This window comes from Stylophora pistillata, chromosome 3, assembly GCF_964205215.1.
Source record: "Stylophora pistillata chromosome 3, jaStyPist1.2, whole genome shotgun sequence".
Taxonomy (NCBI): Eukaryota; Metazoa; Cnidaria; class Anthozoa; order Scleractinia; family Pocilloporidae; genus Stylophora; species Stylophora pistillata.
The window spans coordinates 3,124,751-3,143,552 of record NC_142521.1 but is presented as its reverse complement, the minus strand read 5'-3'; the positions used below and the strand labels follow the sequence as shown (position 1 = coordinate 3,143,552).

The 18,802-nt window shown below is 39.4% G+C and overlaps 3 protein-coding genes across 9 annotated transcripts in view; 2 read left to right on the top strand and 1 right to left on the bottom strand.

Annotated features, from left to right (window-relative positions):
- The first annotated feature begins 70 nt into the window (after positions 1-70).
- Positions 71-3,548, top strand: LOC111330481 (uncharacterized). The gene is made up of 3 exons (XM_022935342.2): positions 71-851; positions 1,631-1,820; positions 2,656-3,548. The coding sequence occupies exons 1-3, from the start codon at positions 510-512 to the stop codon at positions 3,300-3,302; spliced, it is 1,179 nt and encodes a 392-aa protein (XP_022791077.2). The 5' UTR covers positions 71-509; the 3' UTR covers positions 3,303-3,548.
- LOC111330478 (uncharacterized) overlaps positions 3,523-18,802 on the bottom strand; it is a 24,986-nt gene continuing 9,706 nt past the window's right edge. For 3 of the 7 annotated variants that reach the window (XM_022935332.2, XM_022935334.2, XM_022935331.2), the window contains exons 2-12: positions 16,773-17,024; positions 16,625-16,686; positions 16,447-16,520; positions 11,642-11,726; positions 11,297-11,388; positions 10,991-11,074; positions 10,588-10,628; positions 8,065-8,181; positions 7,539-7,694; positions 6,500-6,938; positions 3,523-6,053 (exon numbers count right to left, since the gene is read on the bottom strand). In XM_022935332.2, coding sequence (XP_022791067.2) covers positions 5,305-6,053; positions 6,500-6,938; positions 7,539-7,694; positions 8,065-8,181; positions 10,588-10,628; positions 10,991-11,074; positions 11,297-11,388; positions 11,642-11,726; positions 16,447-16,520; positions 16,625-16,686; positions 16,773-16,832 — 1,959 coding nt within the window. In that variant the 5' untranslated portion in view covers positions 16,833-17,024 and the 3' untranslated portion in view covers positions 3,523-5,304. Of the gene's footprint in view, positions 6,054-6,499; positions 6,939-7,538; positions 7,695-8,064; positions 8,182-10,587; positions 10,629-10,990; positions 11,075-11,296; positions 11,389-11,641; positions 11,727-12,965; positions 13,013-16,446; positions 16,521-16,624; positions 16,687-16,772; positions 17,025-17,671; positions 17,807-18,101; positions 18,118-18,802 lie in introns of those variants that run through there. The other 4 variants (XM_022935336.2, XM_022935333.2, XM_022935337.2 and 1 more) reach the window with 4 other exon arrangements.
- LOC111330480 (uncharacterized) overlaps positions 18,467-18,802 on the top strand; it is a 25,201-nt gene continuing 24,865 nt past the window's right edge. Inside the window, exon 1 of the mRNA XM_088751849.1 lies at positions 18,467-18,797. The gene's annotated coding sequence lies outside the window, so the exon portion shown is untranslated. The remainder of the gene's footprint in view (positions 18,798-18,802) is intronic.

The following is an 18,802-nucleotide window of genomic DNA, read 5'->3' as shown; positions in this document are numbered from 1 at the left end:
GCAACACCCGAATGAGTCATTGATGTCTGGGTAGAAGTTACAAAATGTCCATTTTATCTAGATCTATTTATTATTTTATGATTTTTATCTTTATTTTCCCCGGTGATAAGTCACTAACCTTTCAAAAATGCAGTTGTTGGTCGTCCAAATCTTATTTTTCTTACTTAGAGCAAAATTGTTGTATTATTCCTTTGTTTTCTTCTTATTTGAAAAAATCCCACTCTGCACAAAGATATTTAGTTTCGTTTGTAATACACGTGTCAGTAACAGGCCTCATAAGCCTCACGATCATACAAAATTCTATCCGCTCTCTTATTATCCGTATCAAGTCTCTACATCCAGCTTTATTCCGCATATTTTCGAACGACCTCTGCCAACATGATTGCTCGTGTCACGCACACCGGAAGTTGCGTGACAAATAAAGAAATGCCACCTCACAAAGATCATTCTATGAAGCGCCGCTTGTAAATACCAGTGCTGTTATCAAAAATCGTTCAACCTTCTCTGCCATGTATCTTCTACTGGCATCGACTTTGTTGTGCTTAAGCTTTGCTGCCTCTAATGGAGCGCAATCACGTTATCGACAGCGAATTCTCGTTCTCGGAGGTGACGGAATGCTAGGAAGTGAGACGGTCGCTCGGCTGAAGCTGAGAGGACATGACATCACAATCGCGCACCGAGGAACGTGGTATTGGGACTCTGCTCTTAGAATCAAACCTTGGGTCAAATTTGTGCCGTGTGATCGAGCTCAGTTTAACGACTGCGCCGAAAGACTGGGAGATGTTGCAAGAGAAAAAGGCATGTTTGATATGGTGTTCGACTTTAGTGGATACAGACCTGGTTATATCAAGGTGAACAGTCACCCTTTGTTATAATGTAATAGCGATGTTTATTGTAAACAATTTGTTTGTTTTATCATACGGGTAGTAAACGCAACATATCCTGTCGGTGCGTTTTACAGAGCGCGTTCTTCTACTTAGCGTAATGTAATGTTAATGAAAATAAAAAATATTCAACGAGCCAAGGCATGGTATTTTTATCCTTTCTAATCCGTGGAAGCGCTCGTGTCAGAAGCGATGCGTGACTCGTCCATAAGTACATTTGTTTTGTCGCATTTCATTGTGATCTGTCAGAGTTACCGTTGCGTGACATTTTCCATGCGACACTATATTAGGTCTGTTAGTAAAGTACATTTGCCACCTTTGGAAGACCCTTTGGAAAAGGTGACAGAATAGTTGAAGCAAAGTTTACCGCTTTTGACAGAAATCATGCGTATGTGTGAACCTCGACACTCGCTAAAATAAATTCATGGACATTGGAGGTTAAAATAAGAAAGTTGAGATTCCAGGTAACGAGTATCTACTGAATGATATCAAATGCATTTCTCTCTACTCTAAGGTAGTCTTGATTGTTTATCACCCCGTCCTTTTTAAGAGCATTTTTCGGGAAGCGTTAACTTATGCTCTTGAATCAGCTACGCCCAGTTGGGCTTGGTAAAGATTGGAGCTTAGGGCAATTGTATGGAAACGTTTATTGCCTCCCCCCCCCTCTACCCCCTACTCCCCTCCCCACGGGTTTCTTCTTTCTCAGTCTTTTTTTTGTTTGTTTGTTTTCTTTTTACTATCCACAGGATTTTATGCTCAAGATGCGTAGCAAGATTCGTCGTTATATTTACATCAGCACTGATTCTGTGTATGAGGTCTGTGAGGAACCTTCCCACGAGGGACCCACTCTTGAAGAGGATGCCAAGCGCCCAAAGGATCCTAAGACAAGAGAGGCCTATGCTCAGAAGGACGCTTATGGAAATGCGAAGTTGGAGTGTAAGTACATTTAGCCTGTTTGATATATTTTGCATCTTTTTGGGTTCAAGTGTTATTCTTAAAAGGAAATGATTGGACAGTTTTCTGATATTACTGGCTTTGACCAGGAGCCCATTGCTGAAGTAGGATAGTGATAATGTAGTCAAACCGTTTACACAATTACCCAATGTTATACAGACCTGCTGAGAATAGTATGTTCTAAATCTGTGAACCCTTTTCCAAAGACAACTTAGCCTGCGAGCAAGCCCTCATCATTGTGAGCGCCACAGGGCAGGAGTTGAGACGAGTTGGGTAGAGGTTTTTTTAGGGGTCTGGCACTATTAGTTCTAGACCCCTCTCACCGGCTCGCGTTGTTCAAGGCCTCATACTTTCCCGCATGCGAGGAAACGCTCTTGCCAAAGCGCTAACAATAAAGGCCTTCTCAATTTTATCCCTATTCAAATGCCAGATGTAGCAAAGATTTTTCAAAGGGGGAGGTGGAGTATTTGGAAAAGATTTATGCCGAACAGAATTTTCGAACTCGCGCGTTTTTATCACCAGAACGATAAATTTGTATGTAGCGTACTCAAAAGAATATTATAGTCTGCGAGCAGGCCCTCATCATTAGCACTTCATCACGAGCGTTTTTTGCGCTCGCTGAAATGCATGACAGCACCACGAGCCGGCGAGGGGTCTCCTTAATCTTCTCACGGGTGGAGAATGTGCGTTTTGCAGCCCCCCCCCCCCCCCCAAGAGGAGGGGGAGGGGGGTGTCACAAAAAACGCCATAATCCTCCCCAACTACGCCTTTACAAGCTTAGAAGTATTGTCTTAGTGCAGACGCATTTGTCTCCTAGGTGAAGAGGTTCTCAGAAGAGAACACGAACTATGGAACATTCCTTTTATGATTCTTCGCCTTCCTGACGTTATTGGAGTGCGAGACAACACTGATCGCCTCTGGCGCTATCTCCTTTGGATGCGTTTCCACGACATCTTGGACAAACCTGTAGAACTGCCGAAGAGTCTTGAAAACAAGCCACTGAGTTTCGTCTTCGCAGAAGATGTCGCAAATCTATTGATTGTCCTACCTGAGTACGACGAGAACGTGTACAACTTCGCTTACAACCTAGCTTTCCGCGAGACTGCAACGCTGGAAGAATTTCTCCAAATTGCGGCGAGGCATCTTGATGTTCCTGAGGTAAAATTCGACAAGTCTAGCGAGAGTGGAACGTATTATTATCCCTCAGTGACGCGCGGTCCTATAGATATTAAAATGGCATGGGATTATCTCCGTTGGAATCCGCACACACTTGACCACGCTATTAGAAAAACAGTTCAATTTTACGAATACGCAATGCGTTCAGAAGATTTTAAAGAGAAGAGAAAGGCAATCCTGAACAGTTTGCCTATACCTGGTCATGCCATGGAAGCGTTTAAACGACGGCTAAAAGAGGTCTACGGCTTAGACTATGATAGACAAGCAGTTGTCAAGGACGAGTTATAACCATTGAAGTGCCTACGGAATCAGTCTAAGCAGCTTTCTAATTGACAGACTTTCAGCATACGATTACGAGCACCCTCTCCTTCTAAGCGTAACCCGTCTCGTTAGTCGATGCCCACACCGCTAAGTGCATTGTTAAGTGCTAATTAAAGGCTGTGGGTAGAGGTATTTGTTTTGCTAGATGGCTGAACGGATGTAATAAAAGATTTTTACAACAGGTAACTCCCTGTAATAAACTGGACATCCATATTTTATTGGTATTACTTGGTCTAACTCCAAGACTTCAAGGCACAATGGACGTCAATATGTTTGCTATCCCTATTTTTTAACAAGAGCAGTAAGTTCAACTCAATATAAATTGTTTGTAAAGGATTACAGGAAGAGAAAGTCGGTAATCAAGTACAGTTACAAAACGACTTTGAGAACCACACAGTTCAGGACTACCCCTTCACAATTAGTTGAAGTAACTTAATTTAATCAAGGACAATATCTAAACAAAAATGTGATCAATCCTGAATATAAGAGGGCTACGTTAAGCTGATAACCTGATAAGGGGAGGAATCGGGAAATGTTGGTGTACTTGTGCAACCAATCATAAAAAAAAAAAAAACCCACGACTTAACTAGAGAAGAAAGGAGAGGTTCGAAAATGGTAAAAATCATCTCGATTTCTAAAAGACAAACTATAAAAGAGAAGAATCACGGAGCGCAACATGACCCTTGTACAGCGGCAAACTATTCCAACATGGCATATAAACTCCTATCTTTGCATATTTACAGCACGTGCCACTTCAATCTGTGAAGTGCGTTTTACGTGGAACCTCAAGGAAAAGAGTACATCTCCATAACAAAAGGGACAATAACTATCTTTTCGAATTTTTGATGCCCCAAATCATGTAAACAAAAAAAAAAAAAATGACAAAGTGATCCATGAAAATCACTAGCAACAAATTGGGCGAGACCTGTCAACATTGGAAGGCGCCAGCGCTTTCATCACTGCCGCTGACTTGCAGGACAGCGTTGAATACGGTTCTCGTCCTCTCTTAGTAGCTTTATGTTCTGAACAAATAGCGCCAGCCGTCTGAACATAACATTCTCATTTCCATAGGCACTGATCAAACTGACTTTAAATTAAGATCAGGCAAAAAAAAAATCTTTCAAATTTACTTATCTACTGACACTTAAGAGAGGTATTTGAAAACCCACTCTGAACTTACTGAAAACTCTTACACCAACAGAGCTCGTAAAAAGTAATACTGTAAATCAAGCGACCGCACTCCTATCATTATTTTAAATACAGGATGAAGACTACTTTTTTTGAGCTCTGATATTAGCGCCGCTGGTTAAATTTCTACCTACAGCCCTTGGTATATATATATATATATATTATAAATCTCAGAACTTTAGCGCAGCATTCATTTCATTACAAAAGCTTTACAGCTCTATTAATGGAAACATGCAAACTATTGACACGATAACATTTCAAAACGCGTCGCACATCCTTAAATATTATAAAACCTTTCCATGACAATTTATAGCCATAACAACAATTTATCATTAAAGTAAACCTTTTTTCTGATCACGCGGTTTGATCATAGCCTGAACCGCTCATACATACTCTCCTCCGTCCTCAAAAACCGTTTTATGGCACCATATTGACAGCATACACGCTGTCGTAAATACGGTAATTATACGATTGTCTTTTCACCAACCCATTTCAATTGTTTCCACAGCGAAGTGAATATCACCTTTCAATTACAAAATTGGGTTCTGTCCTCGTGTACCGGTTCACAAGAGCCAATACAAAAGACCAAACAATACACAATAGCTAACCAATAACTCCTAAACAAAGAAAGAACAATGGTGATTCCCTTGTGAACCGGTACACCAGGACAGAACCCAAAATTGACACGACGAGTTCATCAACTTGATCCTTGTTTCAAATTATGACACGCCAGAGTAATTTTTTTCAGACTCAGTTAGTACCTCTAACAGCTTTATAAATATCAAGACTGCTCGCCTTTGTCTTTTGCCTTGGCCTCAATTAACTTTTTTTGACGCCGAATTTGTTTCTGTAGCATGCTTAGCCCTTCTTCATCCGAGTGGGCGCCTTCACTTGGTTCCTGACCCTCCCTGTTCAGTTCACTATCAGAAAGTCCAGTCCTTCTCTCCGGACACGGCGGTGGAACGGATGATTTCCTCGCGGGAGGCATTGGCGCACTTCTACTCCGCGCAGCATGACTTGCCAGAGCTGCCAAATGCGCCTGCTGAGCAGCAGTCGGTCGCCCTGATACACTCTGACTCCGATGGTACATGGATTTCGCTTTCTGCTGTGGTGCCCACCCGCTCGAATTTTCTTGTATACTTTCAGGATTTGAACGATGGTGATGCCCTCCATAACTGAAATATCCAGAATCACTGCTGTTCATTCCGCCAGCCGGCACCTCGCCATTACCTGAATAGCTACTTTGCGAGGACGTCTCACTGTCGCTACGTCGATTCGCCATTCCTTGGTAGTAAGGCGACATGGCGGAAGCCGATTCACTCATACACCGTGATCGAGTGCTACTGACAGCGTAAGGCGTGGCATACTGAGGACCTTGGATATTCCTTCCCGAAGGATCGTGGGACCTCGGGTGTTCTGCGATCGAGGAGGGAAGGTATACCTGTGCAAGCGAGGCAGAAGGTGACCTCTCCCCTGAGGAAGACGAATAGCAACCAGAGTCCGTAGATGTTGTCCACGATGTTCTGTCGCCTGTAGAGGAGAAAAGGAAACCAAATGAGAAACTGCTGAGTATTATAACTAATCACTGATTGCTGCCTCGAAGACTGACATGCCACAGTAAAGTCAACAAGCACGACAAGGTTACTTCATTTGAAGCTAAAGAAACCCTGATTTAACTTTTTTACTCTCTTTCGCACCAGGCCCTCGGCGACTTCCACTAGACCTACTTCTCATCCTTGGCTCAAACGTAAACGGAAAGAGACTTCTACCCAGGATAATTGACAAGCTTCTCTGATAGTTTTCTGGTACACAGTTTCATTTCTGGACAAAGAGAACGAAAGCGCTTAACACCAAAGACGCTTTTAGTCCTTGTGAACACAAAATAAGGACCCCTATCAAAATTCACACCCGAACCATTCGACACGGCGACTATCATTAACTTAAGAGTCTCCCAATAACTATAATACTTGACTTACCTGGGTGGGGTAAGGTGGGCACTGCTCCAGGGAAGGGAGGAGGGGGTAATGGTTCGCTCTGTAAGTCTCCCGAGTAACCGGGCGATAGCAGTGGAGTTGGCGGCTGAGGGAAGCTCTCTATGGACGGCGACCCAATAGACGAACCTAAAGATGACATTGAAGAGTGCGAGGAGGTGGAAGAAACACTAAAACTAGTAGAGCGTGCGCAGATCCGCGGGGGCGCGACTTTCTTGGGAGAGGTGGTGGGTGTCACCGATCCTAAGACCTTATTCCGCGTTTGAGTGTGTTTGACAGAGAAGGAATAATGCCGGCTGAATGCGTTGAAGTAGGGATCCGTTTCCGAGGGAGGAGGTGGAGGCGGAGTGGTAGGCGGGTCCCGGCCGGTATGCAGCGGACTTGTTGCCCTCGTCAGAGTTGTCGTTGGGCTCGGCGGAGGAGACTAACATTTAAAACAAAAGAGGAGGACGGTGAATTACAAAATGATCTGAGAGAAGTTAGGATTAATACAATTTAACTTTGCTGCTACAGTTCGATCAAATATTTATCTCGTATCTTCAAGATCTGAGGTGTACATCTTCTCTCAAACTATCGCAAATTAATAACGTGTTATGATCGGAACAAGCAGAGTGAAAGAAGGAAAGGGGACAAAACCTGTTTTCCGTTTTTTTTTTTTCTTCCCGTGCGCCGGTCTTATCAACTACAGCCTTTCAGGATCTACATTGTGATTGGCTGGCAGTCGATTCTCCGCGCGTGTGCTGCAGACATACAGAGACAAAACTCGCGGACTTTAAGATATCGACATTAATTTTTGGCTTCGATGAGACAAAAACCCGGTAGAAGGGATTGGATAGGAGCAGCGGACAGGAAGCCAGTTTCTCAAGACAACCCATAATTTGATTCGCTCACTCGATCAAAAAATACGACCGTCCGCGTGAAGGTAGAGTCCTAAAAACGGCTGCTGTTCATGATTGGGCCTGAAGATTTTACAACTTGAGCTGAGGTCACCTTCAGAGTCAAGAAAAAGAACCGTTTATCTTACCTGGTCATCGTAGTTATGATGATCTGACAGTCTGAATTCTCGCACCAGATCCTCTCCTGCTAGCGGCAGATCGGAGGGATTTTTTGTCTGCTTAACGATGTCCTCCAGCACAGACTGAAGATGCTCTAGTTCTCCCAACATGGACATCTCGTGCTCCTGAAAGAGAACACAACCATGTTCTATCAACTCGACTTAACATAAAAGACGTAAAAGTAGTTGGAAGAACCGTAAAAGTAGTTGGAATAAAATGTATTTAAGTTTACAAAGCAATCAGATGGACCAATCAGACATGGTTTGATGCTACTCTGGTTTAGCTCATTATCTTTAACCCAGAGCAGCATCAAACCATGTAGAGTTAGAATAAAGTTTCCATTAAAAATAACAGCTCCTCACAAGTGAATGATAAACAGATCAATCCTTTCGGCGTTGTTCCAATCTTAAACCCTGATTCCTTTTATGTACACTAATAAGTAAGTCAAGAAAACACAGATTATTTGCTCTTTTGTGGCCTAACAATCAGACTTACCAAAACTGGCCTAAAACAAGTCGATAACATGCAGTATCTGCTCCTTTCCTCAACCAACACTCTCTGAAGGAATCGCTTCTCCTGCTCTTCAAACAAACCTTGTTGATAACTTGCCTGCTATAAAATCAAGTCACAGGGTAAATCCACAACTCTGAAATCTGTGTTCTGCGAGAACTATGCTGAATACATAAATTACAGGTACAAGTGCACCCACTGAAAGCTGTATGCCATACATATTTTTGCCTAGGAAAACGACAAAAAAGATTCAGTTTTTTGCCTCAGTGGTAAAGCTACGGCAAAATTCTAACCGCAGTTAACTTAAACCCTCTAACCTCTAAGATTGATTGGCATCTAATTTCTCCTTACAGGATCCCTCTTGAATCAAAAGTTAAGCTCATGAGAATAAAAGGAATGATCAACAATTTAAGAAGCTCCTGACTGCCAAACAAAATTCTCCTTACCAGTACCATAGCAAATGTAAAGAGGACAGAGTGGGGAATATGATTGCTGATGTTACCGTGCACAAGGTTAAAAGTCTAATAAAGACCATTCATAACATTTCCCTCCTTCCGCCTCCCGCGCGTAAAAACCAACTATGGAAAACAGTCTTGCTAATCCACGTTTCATGGCCCCGCCCTCCCTCCCGCGCGTAAAAACCAACTATGGAAAACAGTCTTGCCAATCCACGTTTCATGGCCCCGCCCTCCCTCCCGCGCGTAAAAACCAACTATGGAAAACAGTCTTGCTAATCCACGTTTCATGGCCCCGCCCTCCTCACCCGGCGCCGTGATGCTAATGACTACGCTATTCCTTTGCGCAACTCTTCTAATTTTACACTCCCGGCAGTACGTACCGAGCGTTTCAGACGTAGCTTTATTCCATCTATGCTTTTTAGACAATAAATAGTGTACATTATCTCGTTTTTAATTTATTAGGATAAAGTATGATTTCAGAGCTGAGCAAAGAGTTTCCAGCAATCTGATTGGTCGAGCGGTTCCTTATATAACGCTATATAAACCGCTCCACGCGGTTTGTATAAAATGTTAAAATAAAATGTTACTAAAATGTTATGATTTTAGAAATTTCTCTGTTACTCAGCTCTGAAATTATACTAAAACAATTATTCGCCTCAGGTTCGGTGAACATTGTCGAATAATCCCCTCGACTTCGTCTCAGGGATTATTCGACGATATTCACCTCGCCTTCGGCGAATAATTGTTAAATATATATAACTGCAGACAGAACCGTTTCGGCCTTCTGGGCCTCATCAGTGCAGTGCTGATGCTAGGATGGGGGAGAACCGATGTGGTCACCCCAAACGATCCCACGTTTGTGGTATCGTCTAAGTCACGCTAGAGTGCTCAAGCTAGAAAAGCCTAGTGAGCTATGTGACATACTGTATACATGTACATGTCACATTGTAATACACGAGTTGTTTGCATATTTATTATCTACTATTATTTAGTATGCTTGTAAATCAGTCATTTTTCAATACTTGTATTGCCAGAACTGATGATATTGAATAAACCTATTATATTTACATATGTGTGCAAAAGAATCATCATCTTTATTTGCCTTATTTTCACAATAAAAAATATTTAATTACAGCGATAACAGTTAGAAGACGAGGAGACCCAAGAGGCCACCAGGCTTATGGGAGAGCCACCTCACTTACAATAATAAATTAAGTAAAGAAAAAGTGTTGCAAATGTGTGGCTTGGCCAATTCAGTGATTTTTTAAGTAAAAACTCTTGCAATTTCGTTTTAAAGCTGAGAAAGTTTGACAAACGAGTGACTGAAATAGGGAGAGAGTTCCAAATTTTAGGACCTTGGTAGAGAATTGTAAATTGCTTGACATTTGTACGGCACAAATGCGTTCGATAATTCCTGGCTAGTTATGAATTTGGCTATTCCTTACTAAAAGATCGAGAAGCAATGGGGCCAATAAGTTATTTTTGAAATAAAACATAAATCTGGCGATTTCAAACGTATTGACTTGGAAAATATCTAAAATTCCTAGTTTGGAGAATAAAGGGGCAGAGTGGTCTCGATAGTCCGACTTGGTGATAGCCCGCACAGCTCGCTTTTGCAAATAATAAATTCTATTTAAGTTAGATACATATGTGGACGACCAGATGGAGTTACAATAGACGATATAAGGATAAACTAAGGTGTAATACAAAGTGAGTTTGTATGGAATCTCTTAGACACTTCTTTTAAAGAAATCAACCCCTTTCTCATTTTTAAGCAGATTGAGAGTGAAAAAGCATGCATTTAGTTAAGTTAGTGATGAGATTTTATCCTATCATGTTTACATACCTTGTGTATTACTTGGTTTTTGTTTCTAATCTGTTATCTATTTACGATGAATTTAATATATTTTTATTTTACAGGGCCCCACAGAATACCACTCTCCAGTGATGTGAGCCCCCTGTGTAAAGACTGTCATTATTATGATTATTGTTATGACTATGATTATTATTAAGGTTGTACTAGTTATTTACATGTTATACCAGTTCTAACCTTCACTGCAGCATCCAATTTTTCTTGGTGCTCAGATTTTCCTACAAGAACCAAAGAAAATGGGAGAAAAACACACAAATAAATCAGCAAACATTAAAATTGAAATACAACGACCTAACTGCAAAACACACGACAAAAGAATTAAGATTGAACAATCCTAAGAAAGCATCTTCTACTTTCTGTGAAAAATTGTGCTGAGGATCATAAGTAAGAGCTGGCATAACGTTAACTTTGTGACTCACTCTGCAAGAATCTATTAACCACCTTGGTGATCAATTCAGCATGTTAAAGACAAAGCTATACTCCAACTTTCTGTCCTTTGCTTGAGCATATAAAGCCCACCCATTACAGACTGGGCATGCTAATACCATAACATTAAATTGAGTTCAAAGGCTTTGCTCACCTAACTCACCTTTTTTAACCTTCTTTTGCCATTTACTTGTCTCTGCAGTGGCCTTTTTTAGTTCCTGTTTGGCTTTCTTATATTCTAAATAAGATAAAAACCATATCAAAATTAACATGAAATCTATCAAAGCCAATAGGCTGCAACTAACAAGATAAGGGAATTTAAAACTGATTGAAACATCTTGATAGCTGGTCATTTCATCATGTTAATGAGAGCAGAATACCAGTGTTTATCTCAAGCTAATTATACCATGTGCATCAGATATAAAACAATTATGTTGCATAGTTTCAGAAAAGATTCTACCTTTGGCATGATCTTTGTCCATCTGCACAACAGACTTTTTCCAATCATCCAACCTCTCTTGCAGGGGAAATATCAGTGACTCACATAGCAATCTGAAAATGTTGTCAATTATGCACAATAAATTACCAAAGTCCAGATCGAAAATTTATACTTGCATGTTTAAAACTTTTCATCTGAATGACTTGAAAAACCCATAACCTTAGTGTTGACCAAACTCGTGGGACAATTCATGTCGACTCTTTCATGAGGTACTAAGCGACAAAGCCTGAGGCAGGGCTTTCTATTGCCAGCTCCTAAATTACAAAGTTAAAAATCTCTCGCATTCCATGCATTTCCCTAACTTACCCAGCAAGTCCTTTAAGTTTACCATCCACACTGCGATGTCTAATCACCATCTTAGTGAGAGAGCCACCAATGTCTTTGCAGCATCCTAGTAAAAAATATTTGATGATTAATAATCATTATTACACGACTTGGGCAGTCAGAGGGCCAATAACTAAAACCAACCAATCAAAATGCTCTATTGCCGGTCAGTATTCTCTCAGTATTGAACCGGGCACTGTCCCGAATGGTCCCAAATGATACAGCACTTATGTCCCTTTGAACTTCAGTCATATAATAAATCTCTTATTAACCAAGCTTGCTCGGGACCCTGCTAGAAGAATATCGGCCCTCAGTCTTTTTTGAACGGACCTCGCTGCGCTTGGTCCGTACTGTCAAGACCTCGGGCCGATATTCTCCCAGTACGGCCCTCGCACTTGGTTAACAAACTCCAGTATAACAAAGTGTAAATTCCAAAGATTAGTCTGTGAACAAAATTTTGTAATTATAGGGGAAATAACTATCTACTGCATCCTTAGATTAATATATCCCAGCCAGCTGGTCACATTCGAGAATTTGGAGACCACAGTACAGCTAACTTGCTTTGAGAACTTCAGGGCCTAGAATAATAGTATTCCTTACCAATTGGAAATTTAGAATTTTTCGCTCAATAATAGTGGTTAAGTGTAAAGCACAACAGGAGCTGAAAATTTCTCAGAAAATTTTGTTCACTTAATGCAATTCTGACATGCACAAATTCATGCACCTATGTCAGGGCTCAACATTACTTTTCAACTTACTGGCCAAATGGTTAGTGACAACATAGATGTTACAATAATTTCAGTTTGTTTACTAGCAAAACTGGCTAATGGAAATCAAAAACCACCAACCAAAATTGAATTTCTACTAGTCCGTGGCTAGTTGGCTAATGTTAATGTTGAGCCCTGCTATGTTACCAGTAAATAAGAGTAATGACAAAGATTTGCCCACTGTTCTCTGGAGATTGTAGTTGCCAGTAATGAAAAAATTGTTGGTAGTGCATTTAGCTGGTGGTAACCAAGTCAGTGTAATCAAGAACATTAGCATCTATTCCATTACAAGCTATTCCACTTGCCTTAACTGATTACTATCTTTTCAGTTTTAGTCAATCTTTTTGGATATTACACAAAGAAAACAAAGATCAAAGTTACTTCAGATCAAGACAGGTCTTGGACTATTTTGTTTTGATGAAGTAGGCACCGCTTCAAAAACAAGAAGCCAACAAAAAGGCTGGCTGCTGGTGCTTCTGGAAAACACTGTTTGCCTATAGTAAATGTACACAACACCCTTCAAGTGGGCTGTCAATCACCTCAACTCCATTAAGTGACCACAAGTCTGGCATCAAGGTTTTCAAGTACTACAAACTATTTCCATCCAAGCAGGAACCAAGACAATTGAGTACAAAGCTGCTGGAAAGTCTACGATATGCTTGGAACTAATAGAAGAACACTTAAGCTACTAAAATGACAGACCAAAATAAAAACTCTTCCACACTTAATGCAAAGCATGCATGACCAAAACCATACATATTGTTATCTTCACAATGGAAATTTCTTGACATGATTTTGCCATGATAATGAAAATTTAATTAAGAACACAGGAGCAAATCCTTTCTCAGTGGTGATAGCAATATTAAACAAAGAGAAAAATAGTGTAACTGATAAATTTTTAGTTTGCTACTGGCCTGTCACACTGCAAAGATAAAGACACATTTTTTTTCCATTCACAGAATGACTGATGTGAAGCCAATCTTACGTCAAAAAATTGAATTTTAACAGTGTAATTAAGACTGACAACAATAATTTATGAGTGACAAAGTGCTTCGGTCATCAGCAGTGAACTAGAAAGGAATGTGCTATGACAACATCACTATAAAATTTCAAATCAAGAGATGAGAACAAAGAAATCTTCCTCTAGAATGAATTCTTTGTTTTGTATGCAATAGGAGTGAAAAAAAAAAATTGTGTGTGTGATAAATAAAAGGAAACCCCTCCTTTTTATTTAGGGAACTACTCTAAGAGACAAACTGGAAATATTTCGTGCAACATTGTTTAATACAGTCAATCTCAAAACATAAACCATCTACTAGCATGATTACATCTGCATATGAGCAGCAATCCAGTTTATTCTGTGGTGAATAATTAACCATTCAAAGAGAAATAAACAGCATTTTTAATATATTGTCTGAAATGATTGCTTATTTGATGAAGCAAAATCATCCAAAAATGAAATTGTGATTACTCAAAAGTCCATGTGCCTGTCTTACTCGAAGCTGAAAGTGTCTCTGGATAAAAAGTACACTTTGACATGACTGTCAAGCCAACTTTTTTAATAAATATTTTTTTTAAAGTCAATTAAAATAAGGCCCTTTAAACCTACAACTTATCAAAGGAAGTTGAGGTATTTCATTAAGCACAACAGCCCCATTAAAGAAAAGATGATATCTTGAATCCAGGGTAGCAGTTTAGGCCAACACATGGTTACTGAGAGGATAGTCACAGTTAAAAAAACTAGCTATGTCTTCTGATATGACAAGTACACTAGCTAAGAATAAAATGACAACACTCTTATCTTTCAAATTTGTTATGATATATCTTCCTTGCATCTTGTTTACATATTTGTTTCCATTAAAAACAGATAGGACACTGAGACTGGCTAAATTTTGGAAGTCTTAATTTCCTCACAAAATAATTTTACATAAAAGTATGAACTGATTTGAAAACAGAGGGCTTTCCATCCAATGTAATCACTTCCAATCATCATTTGATAGTCAAAATAAAAGTTTTTAAGCCAAAATTTCACAGTTTTTCAAAGCTCCTGTTGGATAACTTTACCCACTCTAAGTCACCACCTATTTCTAAGAAAGACAAATTTGGTGATATTATCTCAATGCACATTCTGTTCTCATTTCCTTTTACAACATTCACGATCCAACAATTAAAAACTTACATAAAAAATGCATATTTCATATCCTTTTTACAAATCAACCTAATAACAAAATTCCCAGCAGGATGCAATACAGTATTAATTTTCTCAAAGTACCAAGTTAGACACCCAACAGGAAAAAAAATTTAGCAAAAAATCAAGCCACAGTAATACACAACTTGTGAATGTTCAAAAGTCAAGTAAAATGGGTATTTCCTTCCCTATAAACAGACTTTCCCTTCTCTGCAGGCAGAAGTAATATAACACCTGCACAATGCCTAGAACATGAGAAATTTTATAGTAGTCTATGACAATTCTTGAACTCAATTTGCTTTGTACAATGTAAGTAATGTAATGTAAGTGATAAAAAATGCAGGACCGTTGGCTTGTACAAAGCATTTCAACAACTTTTAATATATTCTAAAAACACAAAAAATAAAGGATTCACCGCAGAATCTTGAGGTCGATTAGTTTCATTAACTGTTTCCATCAGAGAAGATGATTGGTGAACACAATTCAAACTTAAAAATCTGTATCAAAGCAAAACCTTTCAATTTGCATGATCTTTTTGGTGCCAAAACAATGTAAAAAAACTCGCGCAGTTGCATTACAAATAAGAAAAAAAAGAGATTTATTTTGGCAGTTTGACAATATTCAATCGGTAAATTCTCCTTTTTAAAAGAGGACCACCACGCTGGGCTGACACGTATTTCCTGTTTTTTTCTTTTTCCATCTGAACTCGATCTATTCTTTGCAAAATTTTGTCGAGTTTTTCTTTCATCAACGCAGATTTTCAAGACCCTCTAAACTCAATCAGCACCCAGAAATACGGAACAGGTGGTACGATACCGGATAAAGCAACGAAACCAAACCGCAAATTTGAAGCTGGGAGATTGATAAGATGGCAGGGAAAAAAAATCACGATTGCTGACAGTGAAAACATAGTAAAGAACAAATGTTTTTACGCGCCGAAAGAAAGAAAACAAAAAAACAAATATTCCCTCAGTAAGCACAAGCGAATATCACACAAATAGTGCGGAACAAAATTGCGCGGTAAAATACGATTTCTTAGCGCCAAAATTTTTTAACGGACAATGGTGCGAACCAGTTTCTAAGCGAACAGCTTGGGCTATTGTGATAGTTTCAAGTATAAAAATTTCTTGAACTTTACTGGTTTATGTCAAGTTTGCAACGTCGCCATGACCGTGTCATATTTCTGCACTGAACAACAACAAAGCAATCGTTGTGGGCGCGAACGTCTTCTTGACGCTACTACTTCTTTCATTTCAAAATCACTAGATCACTTATTCGCACAGCCAAAAACTCCGATTAAGGCAATTCAACATAAACATTGCCCAGGTATCGTGCCATTTTAGTTAACTATTAAGCAGAATTGAACAACATGCCGTCACATTTCTTTTAATTACTATAAAATTATAAAAGGATTTATAAATTCTCTCATCGATAGCTTTCCGTAAAAGACTTAGGAGAATACTCGATCAAACTTTCCTCGAAGTCAAAATTTAACTACCCAGTGTTATAAGAGAAAGTGGCTCACTAGTCAAAACTGAACACGAAATTCTTTCACAAAAAGTAACTTTGCCAAAATAAACAAGAACTAAAAATATCTTGAGCTCAGACTGTGACCCAATGAACCTAAACCGTAGAGTGACATGGTTCACTACAACATGTGCTTTTGGCTTGTCTAGTTTGTAATTTCGGCCAAAAAGACAAAGAGACATCTTGTTGGCCTGCTTCTTGAATACCTAGCTGGAGTTCCTACTAAATAACTAAGGCTCTAGAGCAAATAAAAGTTTAAGTACACGCGGCAAAATGAAAGTGCCGTGTAAGAGTGGTGAACTTACCTCGTGACGAATTCGCTAAATCCGCAACTCGCTGAAAAGCGTCTAAAAAAACGTCAGCAGCTACAACTGTTGCCCTGAACAAATAAATATCAAAAACAATTACCCTCCTTTTCCTTAGGGCAAAAATCTGAGACATCAAAATGTAGATAAAAAAATTACTAAATTATACGAGACGTACTTAAGCGCTGAATGTAGTTTACTCGCTTTGCCGACGAAATCCTCCCAAACGGGGGCGCTCGACTGAAAGAAATTGAAATATTAACACTGAGTCAATCTAGAAAAATTGAACAACAAAAAACATTTTCAGGATCAGACAGAATTATCACCTTTAAATCGTTTAATATCAAGTGAATCAAGTTGCCTTCGCTGTCCGCGTTGTCTCCCATAATTATGGCGGTTCGTAGTTCGCTTTCGTCCTTCTTCTACCCTCACGTTTTAAACATGGATTCACCGAAGTCTCCCAATTCTTTCTATTGGAATTCTAGGATTCTTTTCGTCGCGTAGGGATAGGAGTGTCAGTTTTCGCGTAGTGTCCAAGGATATCCTACCGAACGTACGGAAGCAGAACTATTTCTTCTCTACAAAGAAAATACACCTTTCCGATTAGTCCCACTCATATCACTGTCTGTGATCAAGTCACGTGATATATTATCAATGACTAAATTTGCATACAGCGAAGGACGCGGCTGATGGCAAATTAAAACAAATTTCTTCTTGGTAGTATCATCAATTAACAAATTTACGCTCAGAACAGGAAATACTATTCATCAAAAGACGTCCTGAAGTGTCGCTCTACGTCGCTTAAAAGGTTTTAAAAAACAGATCGAGACATGCAACGGTTGATAAGTGATCTTGGGATGACAGACGCATTAAATTTGGTAATGTTGAAATAAAGAACCCAAACTTATTAAATTTGGTAATGTTGAAATAAAGAACCCAAACTTTTGTAATAGGGCGAGTATTTCAGGAACAGATAATAACTCTAGAAAGTCTAGATTACGATGAGGAGGAAACTTCGTGCCAAAAGTAAGAGGTAAAAACCACAAACGTAAACACGGATGAGCCGGGGGGCTTGAGCGCTCGAAGGCGTGCACTATATTTCTCTAAAAACATTAGTCCAAACTTATCAAAACTGCTTCCAAGTAGTAATTTTGAGGAAAAGATACTCGCAGTAATTTTGAGACCCATATCATCGATACATAAATAAGATAAACAAATGAAATACCTCGACGTTCCACTTATCAAGCGCGCGCATCTTTAAAATGTATCTTGGAACTTCATTTGTCAAGAACTATCTGCCGGCAATGACTGTTAAGGTCGCGGTGACTCGTATCAACAAAAACAAATCTGAAGTTTGTCTCTGTTTGAGGACTAGCACAAAGTGACTAAAAACAGATGGCGGCAGAAGCTTCTCGCAATATGTCACTAGGTCATAAACTCACATAGCTGGCAAATTAAGATCGGAGGCTTTGATCGAAAACAGATCGAGAAAGGAATGAAAATGTCGACTTCCTTCACCTTTTGGCGCCCCCATTTCATTTAATTTATTTTTATCGCCGTTCAGAACGGAGATTAGCACCTTTACTCTTGGTGCTAAAAAGTAAATTAAGAAGCTTTTCAATCTGATAATCTGGTGAAACTCAGTGAACACTTACAACTGTACGAATTTACACTGAATGAACTTCTCGATCCATTCCCCAAGTTTCCGTGTAAAAATCGTCACCCACAAGTTCTTCTTCCAGTTTTTCCAATATTCTGTTTCCTTAAACCGTTTAACGTCAGAGAGATAAAAACATGCTTAAAACGTGTTTTCTAGAACAAGTACTTTTGAAGTAAGTGCGGTTTGAATCTCCGACTAAGTTGTGGTTTCAGTTAAACAAGATTAACGATTTATTAAAAGCCGCAGTAAAATACTTAGTCAGAATTTTGTCAATCAAGAGGTCATCACCGAAATTCTTAATGAGATAAAACGGCTCGACTTTTCTTATGGAAAGAACGCTTTTGTCCAAATCAAGGGCTTAATAAATACCAAGGCCAATATGTGCAATTCATATTGCCTCTGAGGGAAACTAAAAACGTCTCGGAAATGGGTGCTTAAAATAGGCACTGATAGTATCTCAACTGTGATGTAAAGGTAAAAAGTATGAAGCGGTTAATCGGAAGAACACTAACAAAGAACTTGTCCCACCAATTTGGAAATTAAGGAACGTCGGTAGGAGTATGCAGAGGTAAAAAAAGAAGCTACTGGGATAAAAAAATGTACTGAGTGACATCTGTTAATGTGCTACAGTCGTTCCATATGAAGCTACGAAAGTTTGATTATGCAACGGGTTGGAAACTCAAGTAAACTCGTAAG

Coding starts and splice junctions, on each gene's coding strand:
- LOC111330481 (XM_022935342.2), top strand. CDS start 510: ATGTATCTTCTACTGGCATCGACTTTGTTGTGCTTAAGCTTTGCTGCC. Junction 852..1,630: donor ACAGACCTGGTTATATCAAG/GTGAACAGTCAC, acceptor TACTATCCACAG/GATTTTATGCTCAAGATGCG. Junction 1,821..2,655: donor TGGAAATGCGAAGTTGGAGT/GTAAGTACATTT, acceptor TTTGTCTCCTAG/GTGAAGAGGTTCTCAGAAGA.